Genomic DNA, 19,099 nt, shown 5'->3' with positions numbered 1-19,099 from the left:
AACACTATTCTAAAATGAGTTAAAGCTAAAGCAAATTATCTTAACAAAGAGATGCGCTTGCCAATGTCCATAACTAATTTCATCAAGTTAGAAAGCTGCGTTAATAATAATCTATATAACCAACATATTTGCACAATCTTCTGTGAATGAATTGGAATTTGAAAGATAAAACAACAGGCTTTGAAGCAGGCTTTGAATTAATGATATGAATGATTAACATTCCTGAGGTTGACAGCTGTGTAGCTAAAACCTACAATTCCCACAGATCATTGCATCTTACGAAGCGAAATAAGGAAGTAACGTGGAAAGAAAGGCACATGGGATTTGTCGTTTTATTGTATTCTTTCAGTAAGGCTTCAATAGATAAGCCCATTAGAAAACTACTACATTTCCCAGGGTGATTACAATGACGTGTGATCTACCATAGGACCCTTTACTGTGACGGGTGTGTTATCGCAAGGTAAGGATGTAGCTAACGTTACTCTTTTTTCTCCCACACATAGCTAACAAAATATCGTCGATAATGATCAAAAAGACTGGCCATTTAAGACTTATCTTTATAGCAATAACAAAATGCAATTCGAGATTGTCACTCTTGCATTGTCAGCCATAAACAGCTAACATAGCTATTTGCTAGTTGGCTGGCTATATCAATCTCAGTCTCATAATGTCATTATGCTAACGTCCGTGCAGCCAAGTAGCACTATTACTGCAAAGCAAGATAACAACCGCTGTAACTAGTTCTAGTTAGCTAGCTAGACGAATTTCAAGAAAACGAAGAGAAGCAAACTGCTTGCGAAACTGTTTAGCTAATCGCTAATCAGCTCCCCGAGTTCCTGAGTTCATTTCCTGGCACCAAAAGTTCCACATTATTCTATTTTCATTAAGAAATGCATAAGTCATGCGTTATATAAACAATCAAATTTAAACTACATTTTCCCTTTCAGATGACAAGGGGTAAACCTGACGACGATGATTACTGGAACAGTTCGAAGTTCAGAGCCTTCACTTTTGATGACGAGGAAGAATATTCAAGTGTATGAAACCTGCGACGATTATTAATTCCAGTAAAGCAAAACAGTCACACTACTGAAACTTTTACGTTGACTAAAGTTTAACATTTTAGTTTGCTTGTAGCTACTTACGGTATGCATGGTGTTCACAGGATGACTAACCATTTATTCGAAAAGATTAGAGTAGAAATGATTACATGAACTACCTTTGTATTAATGAATGACTTTGCACTTACTTGCAGCTGAAGGAATCTAAAAGAGCTGTTAACAGTATTCCCCTCGCGGATGATGATGATGATGAAGATGATGTGGAGAAGGTCAGCTGGAGTGGAGAGCCTGTTGGAAGTATGCAACCCCACCACCCATAGGATGATTGACTCTGGTTGAGTTCCCTTCATGTTACAGATTTACAGAACAGCTTGGCTTTTTTTTAGGTATCTCCTGGTCTATTAAGGAGACGGCATCAAGCACCCAGTCAACTATACGTGATCAAGGATTGCCCAAGATTGACACCACTCCTTCATTGACCAAACAGGGTTCTGGCTACTCACTTAGTTCCCTCTTCAAAGGTATAGGACTTTTACCTCCGCTCTTGGACATATTTTATTTTAAACAAGTGGAAACAAAAATTGCTTATGAAGCCTGTTCTGACCATTCCTGCTTGTAGATGGCTGTGACATGCTTGATTTTAGTTTCTCTCCACTCCTGGTGTTCTGTTTTTTATTATTATTGTTATTATTATTAATCATATTAATATTATTTAGGAAGAAGCAAAAGTGGGAGTTTTGCGACCTTTTCAGAATGTAAGTATAATTCCTTGGTCATTACATAGGTGCTCACCTGGGCAAACATACATGTTGTAGATGTCATTGAATTTTTTTATTTATTCAATTTTATCTTTTATTAAATTGCATAGGTCTCAGTGAAACATCTGCCAGAAGTTTTGCACCTGAGCTTCGGAAGCCAAAGTCTGAATACAAGGTAACTTTAATCTGTGTCCTTGGGTTCACATGTTAATGTGGATTTCATGTGTAAAACTGACACAAGCCTCTAAATTCTGTGAAGTAAATCCATAAGATTAAAGGATTTGCATGCATAACATTCTGTCCATTATCAGACCTGTTATCAAACCATTCTTGATGTGGTATGACAGCTGTGATAATAGTCAATGTTGCAACTCAGAGAGCACATATTTGAATGATTTCCCACCTTTTTTACCCTTTTGGCTTTAAGTATTCTATTCAGAAATACATACAAAAACAGATAGATAACTCCCCTTACCCACTCCCATCCCACAATACAAACATGCACACACAAATAAACATAACGGCGCCAGAAGAAAAATAGGGAAGTATATACAATGTAAAGGGTTAATGATTGTCAAAGACTGCAATATATCATATTTTAAAACCAGATACAGTCACAGGAAAACCAAAAGATAATAATAAAATAATTATAGCCCCATATGAATCAATTGCATATAAAGAAATTATATAGTATTATAACACTACAGCAGCTGAAATATTGGTGTATCACACAATAGGTTATGTAAAGTTTAAAGGTACAATAGGTAATTTTGGACTTCTAATGGTCAAGAGAGCAAGAAACATACCCAAGAAACACACCCAAACCACAACACTGTTTATCCCACCCCTTCTCTGTGAATGCGCTGACATTGAAACGCCATTGGCTGTGGCAGTTAGAACCAATTTTCAGCCAATGGGCTTGAATTTTTGTACAGTTATATATGTTATATGTTTTGGTACAGAGTGTCGGGCCGTCAACTGTATATTTTGAAACCTGAATTTAAGGACTATAAACACAGGTAGAGGATGATGATTTTCAATGATAGGAAGGGATTTACAATGGTCTTGTAACAATGTTTTAGCACAAAAATCTTACCGATTGTACCTTTAAAATAAACATTGTGGGCATGAGGATGAAGGAACGTAAACATGAATCTTTGAATTAGTGGTAAGGCACACAACAGATAACAGATGACGTCTAAATCTAATGTGATATATCGATACATCGGTCAATTAAGGGTGCACACACCTATGATTATAAAACTAGGACCACTGCATTGCATACATTTGCACAGTGTGTATATAAGAACTCAAAAACTATAACTATACTTGTTTGCCCTTTTCCATTGGGAATGCACAATCATGTAACGATCATTGCTATTCAGGAGAGCACGAGCAAGCATGCCCTCTCCTTTGAGGCACGTGATGTCAGCCTGTTATCACTAATGCGGCTGCTGCTGTTGTTGTGACAGGACTACGTCAGTGATTGGACTCCAGAGGAAACCGTGAAGAGGATGCGGAGAGGGAAGGTAGGACATTAAAAAAACAACATAAATGCTTCCCCCTCATCCATAACCAGGCACTTGATTCTAAAGCAGGGGTGGCCGAGGAAGCCTCTATCCGTTTCTGGATGCTAACTTTTCTTATTTGTTTATTAAGCCCAATCATTGAGTAATTGATATTTTACCTACATTTCTTGATAAGTAAATGACCAGAGGTGGAATATCCGGGTTCATTGAGTAGAAGTCCTCCCCAGTATGTTGTTCCAATCACCCGGATTTTCCGATTAGCGCAGTTCTTCAACCTGAGGTAGAACTAATGAGTAAAATCAGCTGGCTGAGTTCATGGGTGGAAGAAACACTTGGCAGGACTTTTACTTTCTGACCCCTGGACTTTCCACCTCTGTGAATGACAGCTGAAGACTGCCTGTCCCTGTGTCCCACCATGAAACACTTTACTAGTATCTAATCTATGGTTAAACCGGAATAAGTGTATTCGGCTAATTGGCTAATTTGGCCAGTGTAATTGGTGGCAACACATGCATACACATCAGCCCTACAGGAATGGAATTGGCCACCCCTGTTATAGTGCCTTGAGGTCCCATTTGATTAAGACTTACTCATCAGTGGCGCAGTCATTGCATGCAATAGGTATAATAACAAAGTGATATTAAATGCTAAATGGTTGGCATTTATATAGCCCCTTTATCCAAAGCGCTGTGCAATTGATGCTTCTCATTCACCCATTCATACACACACTCACACACCAACGGCGATTGACTGCCATGCAAGGCACCGACCAGCTTGTCAGGAGCATTTAGAGGTTAGGTGTCTTGCTCAGGGACACTTTGACACAGCCCGGGCGGGGGATCGAACCGGCAACCCTCCGATTGCCAGACGACTGCTCTTACTGCCGAGCCATGTCGCCCCCCTATATTATAGCATTATGTCAGGTTCTCTTGAACATATTATATCAGAGTACAGTCTAATTTGGTTTCTGATGTGAGGTGAATGACTATTGGAGAATAGACATTGACATTTCAGAAATGGGCTGTATACTGTAACTATCAGGAATTCAGTAGTACAAAATGCACAGTACCGGACAGTGTTACGCAGAGGTATACATAGTTTATTCAAAGGCCATAGACTTTTGTGACCACCCATCAGTAGCCCTTGTAATACTTTGTACAATGTTACGGCTGTTTAACTCACTATGATCTCCTATTACAAGCTATAGTTCCCAAGTGAGCCAGTCAGAAGATCACATTGTTCTGTAGCACTGTAGCATTTACTTAGCCTGTGTTTTTGTATTGCGGGTGTTTTGTTAAAAGGCTTACTCCCTGGAGACGTTTCGATCTTTGAAGGATAAACTCCTGCTCCTGGACAAAGCAGTTTCTGCACTCGATGGAAATGTCATTACTGCGGTATGACCTGATTATCTTCAATCTTTTTTATTTTATTTTGTTTACTATTGTGAAAAACATTTAAGACGTCCTCTGACTATTGTATACTTACAGACAAGACTTGTCTTTGCAGGTTTTAATCTATTTGAAGAAGTCATTAAGTAAAGGTGAGAATTCTTTTGGTTAGTTGTGTATCATTTTTCCATGTACTCTTCAGTTTTCTGATGAATAAATCCGTGTTTATTTTGCATTCACAAACGGTGGATAGCACTTGGTGCTATATATAAGCCTCTCTTAGCCTACCCTCTTCGTTTCGTATTGTCCCTCGACAGAAATCATCTCCAGAGAATTAATGTCAAGGGAAATAGCTCTCCGGCACTATATTCATTATCTGAAGGAAGTGGGAGAGCAGAAGCTACTGCTAGATCTTCTCAAGTTAGTGCTTTTCATTATTATAATAGTTTGTATTAATGCGCTTTTTCCAGTCTAAATATTGTTAGATGATTTTTGGTGGAGTTGTTTTTGTGTCTTGAATATGCTTTTTATTTATTTATTAATTTTATTTAATTTATTTATTTATTTAATCTTTTACAGTATTTTGTATTTTCTCAAAATGGTACTTATATAAGGTCCCATTAAAACCAAACACTGCTGTAATAATGATTTTATATTACTGGATGCTGGTATTGAGTATACGCATTTATAGCTTTGCATGAATATTTGACTTTTAGGATTTTGGCAGACATTTTTGTTTTGACCAATGCTGTATATCCTTTTTTTCCAAATTTGCCCTGATGGTTAAAATGTGTGTGAAAGACTACCATCCCTGTATTAAGCACCTGCATTAAGTTCAGATCTGTTGTCAATGTTTGAACTGAAGCTCCTGCTCCTGATCTTCTTCCAGGTCTCTGGGCAGAACGGAGGATGTGGCGGTATGTTCCAGAATCAACATGATCAGCCATTGTGATGTACCCGTCATCAAGCCCTTACATGTTGTACTGGTCTGCCAGGTCATGGAGCATCAGACAAGCCCTAAATGTGTTATATTTCCATTCACAGCTCCTGCAGTACAAAGAGCACCTCAACATCAAAGATGAAGTGCGAAGAAAAGACTTCTTGAAAAACTGTATCAGGTAAGGCACAATCCGGCACGGCTGCCCAACCCTGTTTGTGGAGATCTACTGTGCTGTCCGTTTTCACTTCAGCTATAGCAAAGCACACCTCGTTCAACACCTGGAGATCTCCGTGAGCTGCTAATTAGTAGAGTCAGGTTTGCCTAATTATGGGTAAAATGAAAACCCAGAGGACAGTAGACCTCCAGGAACAGGGTTGGGCAGTCTGACAGTACAGTATCCGATTATAATGCTGATTTTACTTTTGCAAGTATAACGCTTATATTTAGTGTGTTTGTTTTTACCTTATTTGCAGTCTCCCTTTTGCACCAGATGACGCAACTCATGTCCAAGACCACTATACATTATTAGAAAGACAAATCATCATAGAGGTGAGGCCAGCATTGCTGTGTTATATTGGTGATTATTGTGATATATTGGTGATTGTTGTGTTATAGTGGTGATTGTTGTGTTATATTGATGGTTTTTAATGATAGGCTGCTGGATGATCATGAGACAAATATACATTTTATTTTGTGAATTGAAAGAATACTGAATAGGGGTGGGTGATATGATGAAGTTTAAATATTGTCAGCGGTACAATTTCAAACGAAATTGTGGAGATCATCCTTCTTTAGGGCATAGCTAACATCAGCTAACATGCTAACCAGTGTTGCTTACTTTGAGAAACCTTGATGTACTGATATTCCACAAGTGGTGATTGAGTTCATCAATTTGCAGAAGTATAACTGCAGTACAGTTGCATAACATTTTCTCCCAAACCACGGTTTAATTGCATCAATTGGGGAACATTATGCACTGTTATGAATTAATACAATTGATTAATATTCACGTGTGTATATTCTCACCTTTGAAGTCACATGCCTGGGTGTTTCCTGCTTTTTAAGAAATACAGTAATGTTATATATTCATGCTAAGGGCATATCACTATGTTTAGAGAAACTTAAAAACCGATGTAAAATTAAAAAATAATACTTATTTGGTATTGCGAAAACATGATTTTCTGTCCATATGGCCTATCTATACTAAGCAGAATGTTTCAGAAATGTATTTACTTGACTTCCTGCATCTTTTTGTATTCTGGGGCAGGGGATGCTATGTAACGACCTCATTTCCTGTCTTTGTCCAGGTCAATGACAAGCAGGTGGAAAGCAGAGGGCAGACAGACATATTTAAGAAATTCCCCAGAAAGGCCTCTATCCTGAACATGCCCATTATCACGACCCTGTACTACTCCTGCTTCTACCACTATGGGGAGTCAGAGGTTTGTCATATCAGCCTAGCCAAGCTTCAACTGCTGGCTGTTTTATTTTCAAATGTCTAGTTCCTCTTAATCTTCCACAAACGTACCATGTGTTATTTTCATGTGAATAAACTAATTTTCTGACCCTTCTATTGCTACAGGGGACGTACAGCAGTCCAGCAAACATTAGACAGACATTTAAGGTAAGAGAAAAATTTTTAATTAATAAAAGTGTTGTTGGCTCTTGTAGTTACAGTGATGTTCACAGAAGCAGTTTAGTTAAGCACCCACAGTTGACAAAGGTTGTGGTTTCTATACTTCCTTTTTGTTGTAGGTCTCATACTTATTTATATGCAGCATAGCTCATATTACGTAACTTTCCATTCAATATTTGTCAGTGTTTCTCATTGTGTATTGAGGCAGTGTTAAGTCATGGTATGTACTTTCCGTTGGGTTCTTCTGATTCCATTGTAAAGCTGATGACACCCTGCTGTGTTTGTCAGGGAAATGTGGATCTGAGTCAGCTAACTTTATTGAAACGTAAACACAAACCGTTCAGAAAATATTTCTAGTAGAATTCTGGAATCAAGTCTGCTTTTGTGACTTTGTTTAGGGTCAAAAACCCTTACGGCCTCAAGGAATTTTTGTGTGCTGGTTGACAGAAGCAGACAGAAACAGTATTATCAAAAATCTGTTTCCTTTTTTCTCTCGCTCCAGATTTGTGAAAAGCAGTATTTCCTCACAGCCCTTGGGGCGAGGGCGAAGCTGAAAGCATGGTTCGATGTGGACAGCCTATTCACCACCAAAAATTGGCTGGGCTACACAAAGAAGAGATCCCCAATTGGGTTTCACCGGGTGGTGGACATCCTGCAGAAAAACAATGCACCGGTGCAGGTGGGTATAGTCCAGTATCCACCATCACTGCTCATTATGATCCTTTAGCCTGACCTTCTGGGGGTACTGTAATGTGGAGGTTTCTTTTATTATTGGTTGGAATATTAAGTCTGTTGTGTTTCTTGCCATACATTCTGTTGATTGTCCACCAGATGTCTCTGTAGCCACCACATTTATATCCACAGATTCTAATTAATATTTACACCAAGACTGAATTGTTAGAGCATTATTAACTAGGACTCAAGGTTAGTGGCAAGTACATATGAATTACATACTCCTGTCATGAAGTACTACAAATGCGTCTTAGGGTGAAAGAGTACACATCAAATTCAGAAATTGATGTTATGACTGCGCGTGTGTATGTGTGTATGTGTGTATGTGAGCGTGTGAGCGTGTGAGCGTGTGAGCGTGTGTGTGTGTGTGTGTGTGTGTGTGTGTGTGGATGTCTGATATCCTTGTGCTGCCTCTGAATCTGCTCTAGGTGCTGCAGGAGTGTGTGTGTGTGTGTGTGTGTGTGGATGTCTGATATCCTTGTGTTGCCTCTGAATCTGCTCTAGGCGCTGCAGGAGTGTGTGTGTGTGTGTGTGTGTGTGTGTGTGTGTGTGTGTGTGTTTGTGTGTGTGTGTGGATGTCTGATATCCTTGTGCTGCCTCTGAATCTGCTCTAGGTGCTGCAGGAGTTTGTGTGTGTGTGTGTGTGTGTGTGTGTGTGTGTGTGTGTGTGGATGTGGATGTGGATGTCTGATATCCTTGTGCTGCCTCTGAATCTGCTCTAGGCGCTGCAGGAGTGTGTGTGTGTGTGTGTGTGGATGTCTGATATCCTTGTGCTGCCTCTGAATCTGCACGAGGTGCTGCAGGAGTGTGTGTGTGTGTGTGTGTGTGTGTGTGTGTGTGGATGTCTGATATCCTTGTGCTGCCTCTGAATCTGCTCTAGGTGCTGCAGGAGTACTTGCGTTTGGTGGAAGATGCAGAGCTCAGGATCAGCCTGGCACAGAAACACAAGTGCCATGACATCATCATTGATGTGAGTGTCCGCTGAACATCCAGTCAATTTTACTGATACTTATAATACTGATAATTATCCACCTTTCCTAGTCTCATTGAGAGCTATATATCTGAGCAGGAGGGACAATGAGTAATGTGAACACTGCTTTTCATGCTGTGTTGATCACTGACCACAATTAAAGACACTGTCCTAGACCTCATTGAGGGTATATCTTTCCATATGTGACCTTTGGTTTCACACACATTCTGAATTATGAGCGCACTGGGTACTTGATCGCAACTTAACGTGATTATTTTCGTATTGCGCGATGCGTGTTGTTCGACCTCGTTGTTCTGTTTTAAACCTGTTTTGGTCAAAAAAGAACAATGGCATCAACTCCCAATTCTACCCCTCTTCCTCTCTCACCTCAGACCTACAAAGACCTGAAGGACCGTCAGCAGCTGACTGTGTACAGGGGTAAGGTTGAGAGGGGGTCGCCCGAGGACAGGAAGATCGAAGCCCTGCTGAACAACACGGTAGGTCAGGGCAGCATCTCTCTCGGACCCGCGGGATTTGAGTCTGTGTGGTCAGTGACCCCACAGGTCAGGTGCCACTGTGTAGCATTTTATTCTCCCTTTCTCTGTGCCTCTCAGGAGGGTGCTCCCAGTATAAAGAAATAAAATTGATATTGCAGTACTTCATACTGGGCAAATACACAAGTTGTATATTATATATATTATTGTATATAGTGTTAAGAGCAGGAGCAAGGATGTGTATCCACCTGCAACAACATAACGACAACATGGAGCAGTCAGATGATCTATGTTAGAATAAAGATCAAGCAGTGAGAGGAGGGGGAAGAGGAGGTGGTCAATGGAATGGCAGATGACCAGTACTCCTTCGGAGAGGTGGCCTTGTTTCTTGTCTTTGAGGTGGGGGGGTTGTCCTGGTACAGTATCTTCTACTGCAGTTTCCAACTTTGTACATATACTTTTGTTGCTATGATTACAGTTGCAGCTTGTCAGTTCATTTCAATCACAAAATGGATCAAAACAACCAAACCACTGCAAACGTGTCTCAAAGGAAAAGCACCAGCACTAAAATTGTAAAAAACATTAACAATCAGTACACTATGTTCCTGTCCTGTTCGAATGGCAATGGGACAAAATTGGCAGTGCAGGGTGAATTTTGTCAGATTTAAATGGCTTTTTGATGACACTTGTATTAATATTGTTTAACTGTCCTGTTTTTGGCACTTTATTCCTACCAGTGTAATTCTGTGAGCTATCTTTCCTCTCCAGTCAAAACAATAGTGCAGTGGTTATATCTCTTCCTGAACCAGACATAACAGCAGGATTGTTTGTTGTGAATTCCTGCAGCACTAATCTATATATTGGTAAAACACTGAACACGAGACAAAATCCTAAACGATTGACTTTTCTCTTTCAGCAAATCCGATGGAAGAACTGACCTCTTTCATGAGCAGCCTGTGGGTAGAGGGGCAGAGCAGAAAGGCCCGCTCATGACCAAAGCTCAAAGACATTCTTTTTTTAATGAACTGTGAAGGCCTTGTTTCATTCCCATAGCGTATACGTCTATATGTACGTTTATAGATGAGACGTTGGTCATTTTCCAGGTACTGTGGAAAATAAGATCGACAAAGGAGAGCCAATCTGGGACTGAAGAAAGAACCGGGACTTTTATTTATTTGCATTTTTGTAAAGATTCCCAAGCATGGATCTCAACCTGCCAGCTTTGCTTCACTGTCTATGTGATATAAGAGCATACTGACCTTACGCTAAAACTTGGCCAATATTTATTAAATATTTGCCATGTGAACCCACAAAGATCCAAAATGCAAATCTATCCCTATTATTCCTCATTAAATTTTATCTTCCACTGTAAAATGTCCTGAATTTGCTTTTGTTTCTTTCATTCAAGTCCATAACAATAAAACAGAATTACTGAAAAGATGCAACAAGAGTCAACCCTTAAAATGTGTTGCGGTAATTCATGAAGTAACTCCCAGAAAAAGAGATGCAATTAAATACCTGTGAAAAACCTGTTCTTGGTGTTTTTCTTGTCCTCCATTGCCATTTTCTAAAGTAAGGCCTGTGCATTGCAGAAAAGATAACCGGCACTCATGTACTGTAATTGCTTTAAACTAATGACATAAATCTGGTAGTGTATACGGCAGACAGGAAGGCAGCCAACATGATATTCGGGCGTGATAGCAGACACCTCGTGAGGAGAAGGTGAGTACACCGCATTGATCTGTGGCAGGGGGCCCATAAAGCTGTTGTGGTCGTCCCTGGTTTCCCCTGATGCAGAGAGGAGAACGGAAGCGAAAGTCCAGCTGCTCTTTCACTTAACCATTGTTTTCTGTCCTACTCCCATGACAGAAATAAAGACATTTTGAGGCCCCAGGTTCCCCAGCCTGTTGAAGTTCACCTCCTGTTTGAACGGTGTTTTGTCAGTGTGATGTCCAGGCCCCCCTGTGGCTACCTCCCTTTCCAGTCGGTTAGGCACTTTTTTCTTTGTCTTTTTGGTATTTATATTTCTTCGCAGTCCTGGTTGTCAGTGATTTGTGAATATGCGGCTGAAAATGATTATGGAAAATCAGTGTGTTGTCCCTGTGCTCAGTTTATTCTTTATAATGCATTTCACCCTGTAGTATCACACACCAAATTGGCAGTAACAGTGATGAGAACCAGTAGGTCTTGGAACCAATTGCCTATCAAGGTTGGTTTGAGTCCAGTCACTTATGCCATTTTTCAAATTCAAATTTCAAATGTACAGTGGGCTCAAGAATTATTGGCACCCCTCACCAGCAATGCACAAACAAGGCTTAAATTATATAATTATATAATTATAGTGAAAGGTAATACACCAACATGTGCCAAATACTGTACTTTATTAATGTTTCAATGGAAACAACCAAAACCATAATCATTTAATCAAAAAATAAATTTCAACAAAATCAAGGTTTCAGAATTATTGGCACCCTTCACCTAGTACTTAGTGTAACCACCTCTGGCCAGGATAACACCATGGAGTCTCTTCCTGTAATTTTTGACAAGATTAAGGAACACATTTGGAGGGATTTTGGACCATTCCTCTTTGCATATCCTTTCAAGATCCTTCACGTTCTTGGGTTTGTGCTTATCAACTGACCTCTTCAACTCGATTGGATTGAGGTCTGGTGACTGAGACGGCCATTGCAGAACGTTGATTTTGTTGTCACGGAACCATTTCTGTGTGGATCTTGAGGTGTGTTTTGGGTCATTGTCTTGTTGGAAAGTCCACCTACGACCAAGTCCCAGATTTCTGGCAGAGGGGACCAGATTTTCAGCCACAATTGCCTGATACTTGCTGGAATTCATTATGCCATCAATCCTAACCAGTGCCCCTGGACCTCTGGAATTAAAACAGCCCCAAAACATGACTGACCCACCACCATATTTCACTGTGGGTATGAGGTGCTTCTCCTTGTATGCATCTCTGTTCCTACGCCAAACATACCGATGCTGTATCTGACCAAAACGTTCAATTTTGGTCTCATCTGACCAGAGAACCAGTCATAATGTAAATGACATTTGGCAAACTCCAAGCGCTTTCTTCTGTGTCTTGTGGTCAGAAAAGGCTTTCTTCTGGCAACCCTTCCAATGAGGCTGTGGTTATGTGTCTGATGGTGACCCCAAGATGCCACCAAGGCCTGCAATTCTTTCACTGTAATCCTTGGGGATTTTGTTGCTTCTCTCACCATTCTCCTCAGTATGCTGGGGGGCAAGATGCAGTTGCGTCCTCTACCCATGAGATTTTCAAAAGTTCCATATCTTTTGAACTTTTTTATAATTGCTCTGACAGTGCTCAGTGGTATATTCAATCATTTGTGAATTTTCTTGTAGCCATTACCACGTTTATGAAGGTCTACGACCATCTGCCTCTTTTGAACTGCCAATTCTTTTGTTTTCTTCATGGTGTTGGATGACAAGGGATATTGCATGTGTGTTACCTCATTTTTATACCCTAGTGAAACAGGAAGTGATGTAATCACTCAATACAGTTCCTTAACATATAGATAAACTTAAATAAGTGGAATTTAATACCTGGTTTAATTTTGGTAGGTGTTATTTACAATAATCTTTAAGGGTGCCAATAATTGTGAAACATTGATTTGGAGGAAATTGATTAATTTAAATTGATAGATTTAATTCAATCAGTAAATGATTTTTGTTGGTTCCATTGAAACATTAATATAGCACAGTATTTATCACATGTTGGTATTTCGGGTTTGTTTGTTTGTTCATTTTTTGTCAGGGGTGCCAATAATTTTTGAGCCCACTGTAAGTGTGACAAATCTGAACCATCTCCTATTGCTTTTCGATAGTCATGCCTTTGCAGAAAAATGACTGCAGTCCAACTGCAGTTGTTATGATTGTACTTACTGCAGTACTATACAATATTTTGGACGCTTTTATAATTGCAGTGTTCCGGCAGTTTTACTTTCACAACTTCATTTGCATAAGTAGAACTGTAGCCTACTGCATTACACTTCAGTTAAATTACGGTATAGCTTCACAGTAGCTGCAGTAGGCAAATTTGTGTGAGGGGATTGACAGAGTGTTTGATTTTTATATTTATAATGATGCAAATGTTGGAATAGGTATTGAAATTCTAGCTTGCTAGACATCTCATTTTATAGATGATCTCTAACATCAGTTGCAAATGTTCTGGATAATTTTCGGCTGGATGAGGAATTGAACCAGGATGTTTTAGTGTTGGGGACATTGCCAAGTGTAAGGGGATTTCTCTCCTGCAAAATTTATACATTTTGGCATCTTTATGATTTCTGTAAAGAAATGCTGCACATTTTGTACATATTCTGTAATTGTAAGCTGGCCTATATATACAATAGGCCTACCCATCTGTAAGAAAGTCTGTGGATGGTTTTGAATGTAACTCAAAATGGTAAGCACTCGTAACACAGCCCGTTCGCCTGTTCAAAACATGCATTGTGCATTCATATCTTTGAATAAATCTTGCACTTCACTTTTCATGACATACTATAGGAACATTTGTTTAGATCGCTTTTGCTATAGCATGAAAAAATATTTCAATATTGTCTTTTTGTGGTTGTAAATAAAGGGAATGGTGGAAACAGTAGAGGTCAGTAGAATCATAGAAACAAAAAATCAGAATACTGAATCAGAATAATCAGAAATCAGAATCACAGTTTTTTTGCAAACAAGCATTTTTTTGATACTTATTAGACGTTTTTTAGAACTTTTCACTGTTAACACAAGTGCACAAGTGCACTATATGTGGACCAAACTGAATGATTTTTTTCATTGCTTTTATAAAAAATCAGGCTGAACCAACTGTCTACTGTCCAATTTGAAAATAATGCATTGATTAATGCTTCTGATTGTTAATGTTTTTTTTTACTATTTTAGTGCTGGTGCTTTTCCTTTGAGACACGTTTGCAGTGGTTTGGTTGTTTTGATCCATTTTGTGATTGAAATGAACTGACAAGCTGCAACTGTAATCATAGCAACAAAAGTATACAGCGCTTCACTTTTCCCACATTTTGTTATGTTACAGCCTTATTCCAAAATGGAATAAATTCATTTTTTCCCTCAAAATTCTACACACAACACCCCATAATGACAACATGAAAGAAGTTTTTTTGAAATTTTTGCAAATTTATTAAAAATAAAAAACTAAGAAATCACATGTACATAAGTATTCACAGCCTTTCCTCAATACTTTGTTGATGCACCTTTGGCAGCAATTACAGCCTCAAATCTTTTTGAATATGATGCCACAAGCTTGGCACACCTGTCTTTGGGCAGTTTCGCCCATTCCTCTTTGCAGCACCTCTCAAACTCCATCAGGTTGGATGGGGAACGTCGGTGCACAGCCATTTTCAGATCTCTCCAGAGATGTTCAATCAGATTCAAGTCTGGGCTCTGGCTGGGCCACTCAAGGACATTAACAGAGTTGTCCTGAAGCCACTATATATCTTGGCTGTGTGCTTAGGGTCGTTGTCCTGCTGAAAGATGAACCGTCGCCCCAGAGGTCAAGAGCGCTCTGGAGCAGGTTTTCATCCAGGATGTCTCTGTATATTGCTGCATTCATCTTTCCCTCAATCCTGACTAGTCTCCCAGTTCCGAGTTCTGAAAAACATCCCCACTGCATGATGCTGCCACCACCATGCTTCACTGTAGGGATGGTATTGGCCAGGTGATGAGCAGTGCCTGGTTTCCTCCAAACATGACGCCTGGCATTCACGCCAAAGAGTTCAATCTTTGTCTCATCAGACCAGAGAATTTTGTTTCTCATGGTCTGAGAGTCCTTCAGGTGCCTTTTGGCAAACTCCAGGTGGGCTGCCATGTGCCTTTTACTAAGGAGTGGCTTCCGTCTGGCCACTCTACCATACAGGCCTGATTGGTTGATTGCTGCAGAGATGGTTGTCTTTCTGGAAGGTTCTCCTCTCTCCACAGAGGAACGCTGGTGCTCTGACAGAGTGACCATCGGGTTCTCGGTCACCTCCCTGACTAAGGCCCTTCTCCCCCGATTGCTCAGTTTAGACAGACGGCCAGCTCTCGGAAGAGTCCTGGTGGTTCCGAACTTCTTCCATTTACGGATGATGGAGGCCACTGTGCTCATTGGGACTTTCAAAGCAGCAGAAATGTTTCTGTACCCTTCCCCAGATTTGTGCCTCGAGACAATCCTGTCTTGGAGGTCTACAGACAATTCCTTTGACTTCATGCTTGGTTTGTGCTCCGACATGCACTGTCAACTGTGGGACCTTATATAGACAGGTGCGTGCCTTTCCAAATCATGTCCAATCAACTGAATTTACCACAGGTGGACTCCAATTAAGCTGTAGAAACATCTCAAGGTTGATCAGTGGAAGCAGGATGCACCTGAGCTCAATTTTGAGCTTCATGGCAAAGGCTGTGAATACTTACAGTGGTGTGAAAAAGTGTTTGCCCCCTTCCTGATTTCTTATTTTTTTGCATGTTTGTCACACTTAAATGTTTCAGATCATCAAACAAATTTAAATATTAGTCAAAGACAACACAAGTAAACACAAAATGCAGTTTTTTAAATGAAGGTTTTTATTATTAAGGGAGAAAAAAAATCCAAACCTACATGGCCCTGTGTGAAAAAGTGATTGCCCCCTAAACCTAATAACTGGTTGGGCCACCCTTAGCAGCAACAACTGCAATCAAGCGTTTGCGATGACTTGCAATGAGTCTCTTACAGTGCTGTGGAGGAATTTTGGCCCACTCATCTTTGCAGAATTGTTGTAATTCAACCACATTGGAAGGTTTTCGAGCGTGAACCACCTTTTTAAGGTCATGCCACAGCATCTCAATAGGATTCAGGTCAGGACTTTGACTAGGCCACTCCAAAGTCTTCATTTTGTTTTTCTTCAGCCATTCAGAGGTGGACCTGCTGGTGTGTTTTGGATCATTGTCCTGCTGCAGAACCCAAGTTCGTTTCAGCTTGAGGTCACGAACAGATGGCTGGACATGATTTTTTGGTAGACAGCAGAATTCATGGTTCCATTTATCACAGCAAGTCTTCCAGGTCCTGAAGTAGCAAAACAGCCCCAGACCATCACACTACCACCACCATATTTTACTGTTGGTATGATGTTCTTTTTCTGAAATGCGGTGTTACTTTTACGCCACATGTAATGGGACACACACCTTCCAAAAAGTTTTGGGGATCATCAAGATGTTACTTGTCATCTGCCATTCCATTGACCACCTCCTCTTCCCCCTCCTCTCACTGCTTGATCTTTATTCTAACATAGATCATCTGACTGCTCCATGTTGTCGTTTTGTTGTTGCAGGTGGATACACATCCTTACTCCTGCTCTTAACACTATGTAAAATCAATCGTCATTTGACCACCAGCTCAAACGTGCGTGTCAAAAAAGGTTGAAAACCCCTGTGACAGAAGATGGTGATGCAATATTACGTTCAATGATAATGAGGTAAAATTGATCCTGTTCCAAAGTAATTGGTGTCAATCAATTTATTCATCCTAAAACATTTATGATCTAAACATGGAATGTGGTTACAAGTAATCTGTTTCCATAAAACTATGTTTTAGGAGTAATGTTTCAGTTACTTATAATTTTGAGTAGTTAGATACATTGGTAGTTAGATGCATCGTAATGAATGAAAAGACAGTGTTTTCAAATGTAATGTGTGTATTTCATTTTGAAATGCTAATGACTCAACTTTGAAAGTTAAGTTGAGTCATTGTGGACAAGTGATTTGATTCGGTGATCAAATGATTTTAATTATCCGTTTTTACCTCAAGGTTCTGAAATTAGGGTAGCACTGCCGCCTCACAGCAAGGAGGTCCTGGGTTTGAATCCCGGTCGGCTGGGGCCTCTCTGTGTGGAGTTTGTATGTGCTCCCCGTGTGCATGTGGGTTTTCTTCGGGTACTCCGGTTTCCTCCCACAGTCCAAAGACATACAGGTTAGGCTGATTGGAGAGTCTAAATTGCCCATAGGTATGAGTGTGTGAGTGAATGGTGTGTGTGCCCTGTGATGGACTGGTGACCTGTCCAGGGTGTATTCTTGCCTTTCGCCCAATTTATGCTGGAATAGGCTCCAGCAACCCTGTTCAGGATAAGCGGGTTAAGATAATGGATGGATGGATGGGTTCTGAAATTAGTGTCAAAGTGATTGTAAAAAACTGGCAATCCTTCTAACACTATGGTGGAGTCTTATTTTCCATATAGCGCTACAACTGTACTGCACTTGTGCCTCGAGGAATTCAGCAAATTAACTTCAGCTTTTATGAAGATATAGAAATCCCCCTACATTTATTCACCTCTTCCCGTAATGCCTATAACACCAATTCTCTCTATTGAGGTTTATTTTGGGGGATTCCCAGATCTGCAAACACACAACTTCTGCAAATTCTTTTTTTTTAAATATGCATATCTCCTTTCTTCTTTTATTGCAATAATATTTTTTCACAATCGTTTCTCTTTACATAGCTCTAAATGTACATCAAGTATATCAAGCTGTATGATGTGCAAAATTTAAAAAATACGGTAAAAAGTAACATAAGGTATATATCAAATGTCTCGTAAAAAAGAAACAAAAATACATGGCTTACATTAACTATATATATTTATATATTTAGATTTAGATTTAGATTCAAGGCGTTTGGTGTTTTTGGTTTATAATTCCTCAGTCCAATTAAAGTATCAATATACATGGGGCAGTAAGAGCAGTCGTCTGGCAGTCGGAGGGTTGCCGGTTCGATCCCCCGCCCGGGCTGTGTCGAAGTGTCCCTGAGCAAGACACCTCACCCCTAAATGCTCCTGATGAGCTGGTCGGTGCCTTGCATGGCAGCCAATCGCCGTGAGTGTGTGTATGAATGGGTGAATGAGAAGCATCAATTGTACAGTGCTTTGAATAAAGGCGCTATATAAATGCCTACCATTTACCAGTCCCCTCCAAAGGTATTGGAACAGCAAGGCCAATATTGTTTTTGCAATATACTGAATAAAAAGAGATAAAAAGATGAACTTGAGACAAGAGGTCAGAATTTCTGCTTTTATTTCCTGGTATTTACACCATGATGTGTTAAACTTGGAACATAGCACCTTTGGTATCAGCAGTGATTGAGATAGTTTCACCCCTGCCCTGTGGAGGTTGTTTGATGTAACTGACTGATGTTTTGGGGTTTTCTTCACAGCTCTCGCAATGATTCAGTCATCAATTGCTGTTCTTTTCCCTGGTCAACCTGTTCAATGTCTGTTGCTCAGTACGCCAGCAGTTTCTTTATTTTTCAGAATCACAAAAACACATTCAAAGTTGTACTTGCTATCCCCAATGCTTGTGCAATGGATTTTCTAAGCATTACATTACATTACATTAATGGCATTTGGCACACTTTTATCCAAAGCGACTTACAGTTGAATTTGGCAAATTTAGGTTTCTCCTTTAACCTTTTACACTTATGAATAAGGAATTTTCCATAAATTATAAATAAATTCACTTCTGCAATCTGCACGCCGTCGCTTAGGATACTCAGCAGCGTCCTCTGCTGGTTAACTCAATTTCTCGCTGGCTGGTGAA

The 19,099-nt window shown here is 40.0% G+C and overlaps 1 protein-coding gene across 1 annotated transcript; it reads left to right on the top strand.

Annotated features, from left to right (window-relative positions):
- Positions 1-400: 400 nt before the first annotated feature.
- vipas39 (VPS33B interacting protein, apical-basolateral polarity regulator, spe-39 homolog) lies at positions 401-11,038 on the top strand. Its single transcript, XM_061240741.1, has 19 exons — positions 401-460; positions 948-1,037; positions 1,256-1,358; positions 1,448-1,582; positions 1,778-1,816; positions 1,930-1,994; positions 3,292-3,348; positions 4,650-4,742; positions 4,855-4,888; positions 5,054-5,156; positions 5,626-5,653; positions 5,781-5,854; positions 6,150-6,225; positions 6,984-7,118; positions 7,259-7,300; positions 7,815-7,991; positions 8,925-9,014; positions 9,407-9,511; positions 10,425-11,038. The coding sequence occupies exons 2-19, from the start codon at positions 948-950 to the stop codon at positions 10,443-10,445; spliced, it is 1,467 nt and encodes a 488-aa protein (XP_061096725.1). The 5' UTR covers positions 401-460; the 3' UTR covers positions 10,446-11,038.
- The last annotated feature ends 8,061 nt before the right edge of the window (positions 11,039-19,099 follow it).

The sequence above is a fragment of the Conger conger genome, chromosome 1, assembly GCF_963514075.1.
Source record: "Conger conger chromosome 1, fConCon1.1, whole genome shotgun sequence".
Taxonomy (NCBI): Eukaryota; Metazoa; Chordata; class Actinopteri; order Anguilliformes; family Congridae; genus Conger; species Conger conger.
This window is presented reverse-complemented; position numbering and strand designations above follow the sequence as displayed.